Source organism: Hyperolius riggenbachi, chromosome 1 (assembly GCF_040937935.1).
Source record: "Hyperolius riggenbachi isolate aHypRig1 chromosome 1, aHypRig1.pri, whole genome shotgun sequence".
In the NCBI taxonomy this organism is placed as follows: domain Eukaryota; kingdom Metazoa; phylum Chordata; class Amphibia; order Anura; family Hyperoliidae; genus Hyperolius; species Hyperolius riggenbachi.
Window position 1 is genome coordinate 374652105 of NC_090646.1, and position 15128 is coordinate 374667232.

General features: G+C 38.7%; 1 protein-coding gene across 1 annotated transcript in view; it reads right to left on the reverse strand.

Moving 5' to 3' along the window:
- MUSK (muscle associated receptor tyrosine kinase) overlaps positions 1-15128 on the reverse strand; it is a 206873-nt gene that overhangs the window by 81193 nt on the left and 110552 nt on the right. The window contains exons 6-8 of the mRNA XM_068234339.1: positions 6688-6812; positions 4982-5141; positions 1329-1335 (exon numbers count right to left, since the gene is read on the reverse strand). Of these exons, the coding sequence (XP_068090440.1) occupies positions 1329-1335; positions 4982-5141; positions 6688-6812 (292 nt within the window). The remainder of the gene's footprint in view (positions 1-1328; positions 1336-4981; positions 5142-6687; positions 6813-15128) is intronic.

Sequence of the window (15128 nt, forward strand, 5' to 3'; positions counted from 1 at the left end):
TACTTTGTACTAGGGACATAATTAAAATCTTGTGATAACCAGGACAAATAGGCAGATAGAATGTGTGGGTTTTATGCACAGTAGCAGTGTTTATATACTATAACTATAGGGAATGAAATTAGAGAAATAGTGTATTTTTTCATTTTTTTCCTTGTTTTTCCCTTTAAAATGCATAGAAAATAAAGTCATTACTGAAAACAAATATCAACCCCAAAAAGCCCAATTGGTGGTAAAAAAAAAAAAAAAGATATAGATCATTTCATTGTGATTAGTAGTGATTAAGCTATTGGCAAATGAAAGGGATGAGCACTTAAAGGTGAAAATCGCTCTTGTCCGTTAGGGTAAAAACCGCTTTGGGGTAAAAGGGTCAAATTTATTACAAGTGGCAACATCTTTACTGCTGTGAAGGTGCATCATGGCGGAATGTTTGTTGTGTGTAAAAAAATGAGCAGAAACAACACCTGGTCTCCCAGAGTGCACTGGGGCAGAAGGCTGTGTGACATCATAGCCTAAGCTAAACATCACTGTGAGGGTGGGGTAACATGAAATATACAGCAATATATGGAAAGAGGACATCTTTCTGATGCGGAAACAGGGTAATTAACAAAAAATATTGTGGATAATTTACTACATTCTGCTACATGTTGTTGTGGTACCTCTTTAAGGCCATTCCATGCCTCCATTAGATACAGCTGAGAGTGGAACCATCAAGGTGTATCAGTAATTCCTAGGTCTTCTAAACACTTTGACAGACACATATGAACAGGCTTAGCCTGACAGTGGACTGGTGGAGTCAAAACTCCTTTGAAATATCCCTCAAAAATATTTCCGTAGGCCAAGACATACTTTAACAAGTCTGTATTGTGTAGATCAGACTTGGAAATCACTGACAATCCCATCGATTGATAAATTGGAGTTTAATTTCCTGAACATTCGTTCATTTACTCACCTTTAGCTACTGCTAAATGATCTACATCTTACACATGTTTTCCGCTTAATAGACAATCTGGGTCAAGCTAGCTGGATATCTTAAAGGGATCCTGAAGGAAATTTTGGTACTTACCTCAGGAGAGGAAAGTCTCTGAATCCTGCAGAGGCTTTCCATATCACCTCATGCAAGCCCACCGCCAAACCCTTGTTGACGGGCTTGTATGAGGTCCCTGTGTTTGAACGGTAAGGACAGAGATGGATGGGGGAAGCTCCTGAGGTAAGTATCATAAATTTTTACTTTTAAAAGTCCCAGATTTACTTTATTGAAATAGGTTATAAATGTATGGATTCCTGGTTGCAATTCAGCTTTATATTATTTAGAAACAAAAGTATCCTACCTCCATTCTGCAGTAAAGATGAGTTCCCAGAAGCATGTAGAAGAAAAAGAGAGACAGTAATTAGCCACGGTAAATCTATTAATTTTGCCATCAGATCTCAAACTGTAAGAGGTTTTTTTTATTTTATAAACAGCACTATATAACAAGCTGGTCATGTTTCAGTCTCCTTTATGTGAGCCCCCAGCTGAGTATGGACAGGTGATGAGGGTATTTCAGAAAGGGAGATCTTTGTTATTTATGAAGTGTGAAATATTGGAGGAAAGCCAAGAACAATATTTGGTCAGCGTGAAGTCCAGAAAAAGCTCATGAAATTTCATGAAATCTCAATGCTATGAAATTAAATGAATTGTAAAAAAATTTAACACATCACTGCACTTAAAAAATGCATATATTCAGAAATTATCCAGAATATATGCTGCCAAGCATGAGTGTTTTGTGATTTTGACTAGTTTGCGCTTTCCTCATAAAGTGCATAATAAGATTACAGTATATGCTATCCAGCATATTAACCACTTCAGCCTACAGGGTTGAATTTTTTTTGCATCTAAGCAACTTTCACCTCCCATTCATTTGCTAATAACTTTATCACTACTCGGCACAATGAATGGATCTACCATATATCTTGTTTTTTCCGCCACCAATTAGGCTTTCTGTGGGTGATACATTTTGCTGAGAATTAATTTATTGTAAATCCATTTTAACAGGAATATTTAGAAAGAAATGGAAAAAAATCATTATTCCCCAGCTTTTAGCCATTATAGTTTGAAATTAATACATGCTACCATAATTAAAACCTATGTACTTTATTTACCAATTTGTCCCGCTTATTACACCATTTAAATGATGTCCCTATCACAATGTATGGCGCCGATATTCAATTTGGAAATAAAGGTGCATTTTTTCAATTTGTGTCCATCACTATTTAGAAGCCCATAATTTAATAAATCATATTGATATACTTCTTTGAAATGCATATTTAAAAAGTTCAGATCCTTAGGTAACTATTTATGGATTTTTTGTTTTTTTTTATTATTGTAATTTTTTTTTTTTAATTAAAACTTGTATGTGGGTATTTTTTGGTGTGGGAGGTAAACAGGGGATTTTTAATGTTTAAAAATGTATTTATTTAATACAAAGTGTGTTTTTGGTGTAGTTTGCTATTTGGCCACAAGATGGCCACAGTCAAAAAGTCCTGGGAGCGATCGATCTCGCTCCCACTGGAGAAGAAAGAAGACCAGAGTTCAGAAATGCTGCAGCGATCAGTGAAAGGGATTTATAATCCCTTTCATTGATCGATGGGCTAATGGCCAGCAGCGGGGGCGCGCACGGGGGGGCCCGCGGGAGCCCGCGCGACCCGCGGGAGTGCGCGCAGCCTAACTGGATGAAAATTTTCGTCCAGTTAGGCTAAAGTGGTTAAAGGGACTCCGAGCAATGCAGAAACTATGAAAAGATGCATATCGTTTTAAAGCTCTCTTTCTCCTCTTTCCAATGATATATAAACCGCCACCCTACGCCTTTTAGTTTTCGCTATTTTCGCGATCGAATTTGCCACAGCTGCGATTTTGATCGCGAAAATAGAAAAAACTAAAAGGTGTAGGGCCACGGTTTATGTGTCGTCAGAAAGAGGAGAAAGAGAGCTTTAAAATGATATCCATCTTTCCATAGTTACATTGTATTACACAGGACGACTTTTTCTCAAAGTCAGCAGCTCCATTCAGCAGGAAAAAGTCGCCCTGTGTAATACAATGTAACTATGGAAAGATGGATATCATTTTAAAGCTCTCTTTCTCCTCTTTCTGACATAAATCGCCGCCCTACGCCTTTTAGTTTTCTTTATTTTCGCAATCGAAATCATGGCCGCGGCTATTTCGATTGCGAAAATAGTGAAAACTAAAAGGCGTAGGGCGGTGGTTTATATATAATTGGAAAGAGGAGAAAGAGAGCTTTAAAATGATATGCATCTTTCCATAGTTTCTGCACTGCTCGGAGTCCCTTTAAATAAGGGCCTCTCACTACAAAACTATGTGCAGGGTAGGATATCTACTAGTCCCTCCATTATTCAAAAGGCGCTTCCAGATTCCTCCATACTTCTCCTCATTCTACAACTGAAAAGCTTTCTCCTGGTCTCTAGAGATGATGACAGTCCTTAATATTTGACAATGGTGCTTTGTAATGAAGAATTAAAGCTCCATCTTGTATTATCATGTGGGCTGCTTTTGCCTGGAGAATAAGGGGTGAATAAAGTGGGAGCAGAACCCTGATTTTTTATATTTATCTCTTTGTCAAAAATGTAAACATTACTTTTAACAGGTTAAAATAAATGCTCAGAAAAAATGATCAAAAAAGACTCCTCGGAAGATGAACTACCCATTTACCAAAGGCTAAATGTAAAAAAAAATTGCCCCCACTATGAAATCATTATTTAAGTGAAACAAACACACACGTTTTAAAGCTCTTCTGTTAAAATCCAGTACCATAACCTTTGTTTATTTTTTAAAAAGTTTTTTTTCCCTGTTCTTCATTTGTGTTCATCTGTATTCTTATCTGTATTTTTCTGCTCTTTTCTTTTTTTTCTGGCTTGCTTGCAGAATGCCACCTTACTATCTATGCTTGCCACAATCCTTAGCAAATGCTGACCAGGAGTCCCAACATCCGGATATTTGCATTTCCTGCCAAGGCCTCCCATTGGTCTGTTCAACTGGCCCAATGGGAATTCAACTGAACTCTCACGAGACTTTCTTAAATATCCCTTCAGGATTTATTTGAATATGCCACTGACAGTTCCTATTGGTCCAGATGAATGGATTTATCCAAAAACTTGGTCAGAAATTTAAATATCCTGATGCCAAGACTTATGGTCAGTGTGCTGCAAGGATTGTGGTAAGTATAGACCCTAGGGCTGCATTCCTCAAGAAAGCATAAAAGACACAAGGGAAACATAAGAATACATATGAAGAAATGATATAAAAGTCATAGTAAAACAGATGAAGGACAGACAATACGTTTTTTGGAAAATAGATATGTATACACTGGATTTTAATTTTTTTTTTTTCGTAAAACCAGGTGTATTTATTTCATGGAACTATTTTCATTTTTTTCAACATGGCCTTTCACATTTACCGCCTTATGAAAAACTCGTAATGCATCATAAATTATCTCTTTATCTATTTATATTTTATCTGGCAGATAAGGACTCCTTACTTAATAAAGGAGACTTATGCTGGGAATACACGGTTCGTTTTTTAGGTGATTAGATGGTCGGATAGATCATTTCCGACATGTCCGATCTCACTTTCGATTCTTTCGCCGCTTGATTTCTGATAGAAGTGAATGGAAAAATATAAGAAAAACAAGCAGAAGATAAGAGACTCGACAGCAGAATCAAGCAGCAAAAACGACCGTGAGCAGAAATGCATGGCAGAAACGAACCGTGTATTCCATTCCACTACAAGTTCAATCATACTATTACGCCAACCTCCTCCTACTGGGCACTGGCAAAGGGGAGAAGCCCCTTGCCCTAGCAAGTGTAGCACCTGGCCAAGTGTCAGCACCTGAAACTAGTCTGTTTTACTGGAAAAGCATGCTTTATATTTCAGAATAATTAGCTTTAGCAGTTTGGTAGTAAGAATTCCTAATTATTATTTTGAACAAACCTGAAATGCTTATTGTTGCTGAAGCTTTGGCGGGGCCAAAGCTACTAGTATGCTTGTTGTCTGCCATACACATAAACAGTCCAGGTCTGGTTGCTTTAATGTGCAATTTTGAGAAGATAACTCCATCTTTGATACTTTCCTCAACCGATTCTGGTGACACCTTTTCCAAACAAAGACAAAAACAGTTCAGAAATTAAATTTTTCCCATTCAGAACATGAAAGCAGATATCAAAATATACTTTTTTATGGAACCTTCTTATTGTTTTTCCTTGACAGTAAAGGTGTTGGCTGTACAAAATGCACATAGCATCTGTAAAGGATGACTTACTACAGATGGATAACAACTGAGCCATGTAGAGCATAAATGGCCCAGTAAACCAATATTAGACTAAAAAAAAAAAAAAAAAAAAAAAAAAAGAATTGAAAAGTTTAGAAAAACTCCTGTAGTGTGAACAAGCCCTGAGGGTGGTAGTTTTTTGTTTTTTTTTAAACATCTGAATTAAGGTTTACAGGATTACTTATGCTTGTGAGTACTCTCTGTTTACAAAACTTAGCAAATCGACCTAGATGTGTAAAAATCAGTCACCCACAGCAGCCAAGCACATTTCAAGTTACTGTAATCAGATGAAAAAAAATAACTGTGTTATTATTTACCACTGATCTATTACATTCCACTATGCAAAGGCACACATAGAATTATTAAAGTTCATAGAAAAGTCACAAACTTATCAGGGACTTCCCATCTTCAGTCAGTTTTGAATCTTGATACCCTCTCAGCATAGGCAAACGCAGGGGTGGGGGGGATTACAGCTGCCCAGAATCCCCCCTCAGACCAAGGCCAGTGCAGTATCTGGGGACAGGCACACGTTGAGATACCAGAACATCTGCAGGCATCCTGCAGCTCACAGCACTGTCCCCTTTCTTTCCCTGCTACAGTTGACTTTGGATGTTGCAACAGCATGTGTACAGAGCATGGAGCAGCTCTGGGGGACTTAACAGAGTCAGGTATGAGCAGAGCTCTATGCTCTGCTGTGTGAATGCTTCACTCTTCCCTTCATTACCAACATCAGCTGTCCTCATTATTATCTGTATTCAAAATGCTCCTGAACGATTCCGTTGGATACCGTTGGTCGGACGGGAAATTGCATTATGTGTACCCAGCATGATGTCCTACCATATTATTATACTGTATTGTGCATGGCTGTGGGAGACCTTTCAGGAATCCCCCCCCCCCCCCCCCCCTGAAAATCCTGGGTTTGTCCCTGCTCGGGTTGTTTGATTCATAACCAAATACAAATAGGACAAAACACCCATTTTCAAACCACCTGATGGATGGGCCTGGAATGCAGATGCCATGCAGCACAGTCCCGGGTAGGGGGGCTCTAGTGCAGGGATTTGGAGATCACCGAGAGTTGGACAAAGTTTCTTAGCTTATCAACAGCTAAAAAATGACATATATTGGTCAGTTCCCTAGTTGTCTACCGAAAGAAGGTTAATGGGGGGAGCCTACTGGAAAGTCAGGATTATTAAATAACTCATTCACCTGGGATGGATTGGCTTGACAATGCTCTGATCATCTTAAGTTTCATTTTTTTAAATAGTAATGTTTAGAGCAGCAGTTAAATACTGTACTACAACTACCATATTGGGGGAGGGGGGAGCAGAAAAGTGTGCATGTTAGGCAAGTGCAGTATTAATGGACTCACAGCTTTCCCATTTTCAAACCACCTAATGGATGGGACTGGAATGCCGGATGCCGTGCAGCGCAGAGACACTTCTGAGCCAAACGTTATGTTCTGGGATTCTGGTGCCTTTATGATCCTGGCAAGCACTGGGGAGACAACATCAGACGATAATGTCAAAAATAATATATTTATACTATCATCTCCTGACTTCATTCACCTTGTCATTGAAATGGTATTATTCTTTCAGAGCTGTTTTTCATACCTGACTACATATACTGCTTATCCTATATAATAATAGGCAACTGTCCCTGCCTACAGCAGGGACAGTTGTCTCTGTGTAGCTGGGTCCGTGCTTTTGGCTACTGCGCATGTGCACAGCACGGACCCAGCCTCACACAGACAGGAGGACAGGGAAAGGGCCAGGGATCCGGGCGGGCGTGTGAGCGGACGGCCGGGTGTGTGGCGGGTGCTCGCCCAGCGGGTGCGCACACGTGTGGCGGGTGCGTGGGCGCGGCGGACGGGCGGGTATGCGCTTGAGCGGCAGGCGCGCGGAGGCAGACCTAGCCCGTTTTTAAATGGGCTAAGGTTACTAGTGATGATATCAATTCTTAACCTTTTTAATAATTCATCTTGATTTTACAAAGAAATGAAGATGGGTTGCAGCCATTTTATAGAGCAGTGTGAGTTCTTGATCTTGAATTGTTATTCAGATTGTGTGTTTATAATCAGGGGCGTAATAAAAGACCCTGCAAGGGATGCAGCCACAGGGGGCCCCGTGGGGTGAGATATTTATTTTCCCTGTCCTGATAGACTGACCACTAAGGGCACAGAGAGAAAAAACTATTCTGCTCTCTGCACAATTGTTCTAATGACTGTATCTGCTCAGCCACTGATAATGAATCATATAAAGTTTTGTAGACAAAGATTTGTAGACAGTCAATACTCAGTGTGCAGCCGGCTCTTGTGTACAACACCCAGCCCCCAACCCCTCTACCTCTCCCCAAGTGCTCCGTTCTGTAGTGATTCTGGAGAAGTGTGCAGAGCCAGTTCTGCTCCAACAGAGATGGACAGACTGAGTGTAATAAGCTGAGGCTGGGAGCACACTCATCTGTTGGTTTTCTGTATGCATTTTCTGCACACCATGTGTGTCTGTATGTGTGAAAACATTCACGTTTTATCACAGAAGCAAATGTAATTGATAGAGAAAATGCCTGCAGTGCTGTACTGCTGTCTGTTTTAGCTGCATGGGGAAAACACATACAAGTGTGCACTAGCCAATTGAATAACATTGGTTCTAGGTTTACCTGTGCAGAAAGTGAGGGGTCAATCCAAAGTTTTGCCGGGGGGGGGCACAGTGATTTTTAGTTTCACCCGTTTATAATGTATAATACGTATATAACATTATATACCGTAGTAAGCACAGCAATAACAGGCAACAGGCAGCTCTCATAACATTACACTTAGTGAACAGAATTGTTTATATTTACAGTACTGTTATCACAGTAGCCATAAGTTCACTTCCTGTTTTATCATTGTAATTTTTGAGGGGAGCACCACCTATTGGATTTACAGAGGAACTACAACATAGTTATAGAGAAAAAAACTAAAATTAAAAAAGGAAAATTTTCAAACCAATAATGATCATTGGGGCAATTTAGAAGAATTGTTTTTGGAACTAAACTTTTTCCATTTCCTTTGTAACAGAACATTTTAAAATATGGTGCTCACACCATACTATGGCCTTGATTCATGTAGGGCTGGTAAAACTGTCATGCACAGACAGGACACTGCTATATTAGCGGTACTATCACTAGCAGAGAACTGCCCATTGTGCAACATGGATAACGTGAACACTACTATGGTAACACGTGTTACATTACTTGCATAATGCACAATACCACAATAACGCTCACATTACCCATATACTGTGAGGTGCGCTAATTGTGCAACATGCAGTACTCTGCTGGCGTTAGTACCAGTAATATTGGCATGCTCTGACTGCACATGGCAGTTTTACCAGCACTATGTGAATCAGGCCTGATATTACTAATTAGCCTTTATATATCTGAAGGAAGCAGAACTGATCTAAGAAACACATTGTGAAATAGAGTCTACAAAAGTACTCGGGTACTATATGAAGAGGAAAGTTGAACCCCATTTTTAATACAGTACTTTTTATATATTTTATCCTTTTGGGCACCACTTTTTAGATAATTGTTAGCTTTTGAGATTCAAGAGCCTATTACGTAGCTCTGCTTACTTGCAGCTGCCACCTATCCATAGAAGTGAAGACCTCTAGAACCTGGCTAGCATACAATTGCTCAACAATTAATGATGTAGACACAAGGGCCCCTATTCAATTACCTTTTCTCCTAGGTTTTCTCTCAGGAGATAATTTTGTATGTTACCTACAAAATAATATTATTAAAAATAATACTAAAAAGTAGGTAACCAAGAAATGTCAAGCTTATTTTGAGTATTTTCTTGCTTGCTGGGAGTTTAAATGTATTTTATTTATAAGGAGGGAATTTAAAATGCATTTTGACAAGGTGTGAAAATATCTCTTGGGAGAGAACTCCAGAAACAGGTAATAGGGATTATGGTTTCTAATGCAGATCTCCTGTGAAGTGTAGATTGCTACCTATTGTTCTTCATAGTGTCATATGGTCACACCTGATTGACCTACACATCCCCTGAATACAGATAAGAGAGGCACAATTTTAACTGCAGCGGCTATCACATTTTGACCCATGAAATGTCCACAAATTATCTACAATAATGAGCGGTCAATTTGAAGAGAATACTGAGGAGGTCCCCTATACTACTGTGTTGATACTCTTTCTATTTTTCTGTTTGCTATACTGAATGTTGTTTGTACAGTAGAGTGCATACAGACCAGTAGACTTTCTCGGCTGGTAGCATTTTTCTCTCCATGCCCAGTTTCCCGCACCCAGCTCCATCCCCCTATGAACAGAACACGTCACTAGCTTTTCAGCTAGCAAAGTGACTGTCAGCCTTGGCCCTGCAATGTATTGGGTACCAATCCCCACCAGGCAACATGCATCTAGCATGTGTATGGGCCTTAAAGCTTGCTTGATAGGACAAGTATATAGAAAGGAGTCAGTGGAGCTTTGGAGGACAAGATGTAAACACTTGATTCTGCGTTTTACTTCCTGTAGATGGGTTACTGGAGACACGCATGGATTTTAATTCCTTGTTGCTTTCTGGAACTGTGGATTATTTGCTCAGGGCTTTGCTAAATGGACGGTTAATTTGTCTTGTCTTGAAAGATATAGGAATAAAATGTTTTAATGTATCTATCACTGTTTCCTGTCTTACCAGCTGCACCCAACTAGATCATCCCAGGGCCCCTTGCAATTTTCACTGGAGGGCGCCATGGACTTTAGTTAGACCAGGGATGGTCGTAGTCAGCCAACTTCGCTACGCTGGAAATACGCGTAGTTTTATACAATTACGCTTTGCCAAACTACAGCTTTGAAAACAAATATTCGCTTCCTATGCATTTCATAGAATACGCGTTAAAATACGCAATTACGCGGCGTAGTGTATGCAGATACTTATGCCCGTATGCAGAAAATTGTACGCATTCATTTCTTTATAAATGCATATACTGGGAACCCTTCTATGCGTACATTCCCCTTTCCAATGTGTAAATTTGTATGCATACAACTGCATGCGGAAAATTAGACGAGAAAACGCATTCGTAGTTCACTACGCAATACAAATGTTAACTATGCATAGTGGGCGTAACCTAAGCGTAGCGGTACTTCGCTACGCGTAAATTCATAAGCGTAGTTTTTAAACTTCGCCTATGAACTACGATGCGTAGATGCGAACTACGATGCCTAAATTCGCACTGGCGTAGTTTCTGCTCATCCCTGAGTAAAGCCCCATCTACACGATACGATTCTTTGTACGATTCAATTACGATTCTATTTACGATCCGATTAAATCCGACATGTCCGATCATGATTCGATTCGATTCGATTTGCCTTTGCAAAACAATGGCAAATCGAATTGAATCGAATCGAATCATGATCGGACATGTCGGATTTAATCGGATCGTAAATAGAATCGTAATTGAATCGTACAAAGAATCGTATCGTGTAGATGGGGCTTTAGACCCTGATCTTCTATATCCAAACCAATTTGGCCTGTTTAGCCAAACTGCTCTCACACCCACCAGAGGCCTATTCTAGCACCACTAGCCACTGCATTGCATCTATACACTATATTCACTTACCATCTGGATTGCTATTAGAAGGGCTAAAATAATAATACTATTATTACTATAATACTATTTTTTTAAAAATATATAGAATCCTATTAAAATCAGTCACAATATTAGAAGAAAGATTTTTTCTCCTAAACTACATTTGTTTTGTTATCAGAGATTAACCAACATATGCTACTTAAATGCACACATATTACTTCCTGGTACAGTTTAAGCTTATGTTATCATGATGCTGTTATGTTCTGCACAATACATTTATGAGCTCATTAATTTGCTTGTGCACCACTGCAGCTCGTGTGTGCCAAGTCCTCTCTAATTGTTCCATGAGGTCACTTGGTTTTATGTAGCTGTCCCAAGTCATTTCCTGCAAGGTAAATAAATAAAACATCTGGTATGCTGTCATAATTAAAGTCAGCAAGTCAGGCAATCTGTAACTCAACACCACCCCTTCCCTGCAAAGATGCATGTTGCACTCTTTGCCTCTAATACTGAAAGTAAGGGAAGTGTTACATTCTATAGGGCGCTGCAGAAACAGCAACAAGAGATTGGTGGCTTTACTATATTTTTTTAATGCATAAAATTTTTTTTTCATGGGTTCCTTAATCTTTTGCAAACCATGGCAGCTGGGAAAATATTTCACATGACTTATGAATCTTATGGATTGTTAGTATTATTATTTAATCATTATTTATATAGCACTAACATCCTCCATAGTTCTGTACGTAGTACAAAATAATGGGCAGCAAAGATACATGAGCAGTTTAACACACTGTACAATCAAGACATCCAGCAACAGTATTACAAATACATACAATTGTTGTGACGTTTGAAACACCTCCGATGCTGGTAAACGTTCATTTGATAAAATACACAGAAACAGGAAACACTAGGGGGGTGGCCCCTTGCGAGCTTACAATCATCAACAGCTGACTTGCCTAGAGATCCTCAATACTCCCTGCCCACCCATAAGTGACATGTTCTTACAGTTCAACTCTACTTTACAGATGGTATTGTATTATTGTCTTGTATTGTATAGATATGATTGAAAGTGATGGTTTTGACTTCACCACTATTTTTTTTAGAAAAACCAGGCAATAGATTTTGGAAACCATGCCTTCATAGAGGGCATTATTGCAAATAAATAGGTAAAAAAAATAGGTTAATTGTCCCCACCCCCACTTTCCTAATAAGAGAGATCTGTCCATAATTATGGTAGGGGTTAGATTTCAAGCTCCCCAAAATAACGGTTGGTCACATGACTATGTTCTCCTTTAAAAAAAAACGCTGCAGAAAATTACAGTGATGTATACATGATCATAGACATAACCATGTACCTTGAAGTTGTCAGATTCCCACACATATGGAGACCCACAGATATGTAATATAGTCTGCATTGTCAATATAATAGCTCTCTCAAACCACACTTTCACTTTTATTCAGCTTTGGTAGGCAGGTCAGGGAGCACTGCATCAGTCTCTGTTCAATGATTCCACAAACTTCAATATAAAACTGCCTTCATATCCACCTGTAAGGCCCTGAGTCCACTAATACATTTGTGTCCGCTTTTTAGCATATGTAACATTGAGTTGCTGAAAAGCAGACACTTCTTGCAATCTTGGGTGACTGCCCCTTGCAGACTGCGGTTCAAATCTCCCCTCCCCCCCATACAACCTAACAGTAGTGAATGTGTCTACACTACTCTTTAAAGAAAACCTGAACTGAAAATGAAAAGTCAAAATAAACAAACACATTTCATACTTACCTCCCACGTAGTCTACTCCTCAATCTCTTTCTCCTCTCCAGCATCCTGTTTGTCCTTCAGGTTCAGCACATTGTTAAACTGTAATATCGTCCACTTGAGCCATAGGGAAACATGGACATTACCTTGCACATTGATTGTCCTTTCAGTTATAACTGACAGCAACTGATATATTTCAGTTCTGACAAAATCTTGTCAGAACTGGAAGCAATTGTTGTTTGAAGAAAATGGTGAACTTCTTAGAGGAACTGACGGTGAGGTAAGTATGCAAAGTTTATTTGCAGATACATCAGTTGTTTATTTTAAATAATTTGACTCAGTTCAGGTTCTTTTTAAAGTAAATTGAGAGAGGAGTTTTGAAATGGATTGTGGGATGGGAAGGAAAGGGGGTGGTTGGTTTGTATGTTGTCTACAAAGAGCAGGCTGTCAGTTCACAGTGGCAGTCACATGACCACTGCTGGTTAATTTAAAATTACTGTATTTGTGAGTTGTTGTGGCACTTTGAATTCAACCCCTGAGGGGGAGAGGAGTGGTGAGCAGTAGCTTAGCCACCCTTCTCTGTCCTGTAGGGCATTGCTGGTCAACAGGAAGTAAAAGGAACAATAGGTCACAGGGATGATGACATACAATTAATGTACTTGTCTTTTAAAAACATTTTATTCTTACCTTTCAACACTATTAGGAGAAGAGAGCCAGAGGTGTAAGAAAAATTTTGCCTGGAAGGATTCTTTAATAAATCTAAGACAACTTGTATTTTTAAAGCTCCTGGCCAGTCCTAATTGCTTTTTCAAGATTTGCTTAAACAAACGAATGGACAGTTTTGTGTTATTAAAGGATAATTTAAAAAAATTAAATACATTTTTGATGAAAACTTTTTTCTTGCTAAATGGAATTCAGCTAGATAAAAGATTTTCCAAACCTCTCGGGATCTTTTGATGGTTTGTATCAGATGTCAGTAGTCATGGTATTCCTAACAGATGGATCTTATTGCAAGATGTAATGCAGTCCACAAAAGAAGAGTGATTTTATTAACACACAAACTGGCAAATATATTTTCAGTGCTGCTGAATTAAAATGTCATAGCAAAGCAGACTTCGGTTGTTAAATCATGCACTCAGAACCCATTATTGGGTCATTGCTATGGACAAGATCACTCTGAATTCTAGAGATGTAATTTCTGAGAGATGTAACTTGGAAACTTACCCGCTAACATTTCCTCTATGGGTGGAAATGGATTATGTATGATAGAATAAGTAAGATCATTGGGTGTATCATAAAAGTCACTGATTACTGTAAATCAGAACCAGATGTAAAATTGTAGAATAAACCCTGACATGCTTTGTTTACTGCTGTTGTTATAATATTTCACCTAGTTCTATGAACCATCTTGGTCACTATAGTTTTATGTTAAAGGATAACCGAGGTGACATGTGACATGATGAGATAGACATGTGTATGTATAGTGCCAAGCACACAAATATCTAGGCTGTCTTCCTTTTTTTTCTTTCTCTGCGTGAAAAAGTTAAACATCAGATAAACAAGTAACAGTTTCTGTTGGGGTCGGGACAGGGTCGGACTGGGTCAGACTATAGCATAACCCTCACTGATAAGTAATTACAGCCATACAACACTTTCCTGTCTGTAAATAGCTTCTAGGAGCAGGAAAGAGATAAACAGGGTCAATAATTCATTGATTTGAGCTCTGACCTACTTCAATGAAGGTGTAATTGAGCAGAGACAATGAAACAGTAAAAACTTTAAAACTAGATTTAAATATAAAATAAAACTGTAGGATATCTAAAAAAGTAATTTTTAGGAGAAGGAGGATAGATAAAATTGTTTTTTTCATCAGTTTATTTTCACCTTGGATGTCCTTTAAGTGTAAGTTGTGACACACAAGTATATATATATATAAAAAAGCATATGCTAACATGGAAGTAGGCCAAAAACTAAAGCAGCATGCTAGGAGTACAAGTTGACCTTGTGGTTTCCAATAATGGTGATACATAACGAAGTATAATCTGTTTTAACTCAGAGCATTTTTTATTGTACGTTTACTATCATTTACACAGTCTTACATGCCTGTTAAATTTCACAGATGAATCTAATATAATGGTGTAATCATATTTCACCCAAACAAGCCTAACTTGACCCTTTTCTGGGTAATGTTGTCAATATCTGGACAAAACCCTGATAAACAAGGAATGATGTCAGCATGGGTGTGTTATTATGTCACAAGCCACTACAAAAGAAACTGTAGTAATGGCAATGATAAATAACGTAAGAGTAAAACTTAAAAAGAGACTCTAACAAAATTTTCAGCCTTATTTCTTCTGTCCTATAAGTTCCTATACCTGTTCTAATGTGGTCTAGCTTACTGCAGCCTTTTCTAGTCGCACTGTCTCTGTAATATAGCTAATCTTCTTTCCTTTGTCGAGCCTTGTCAGC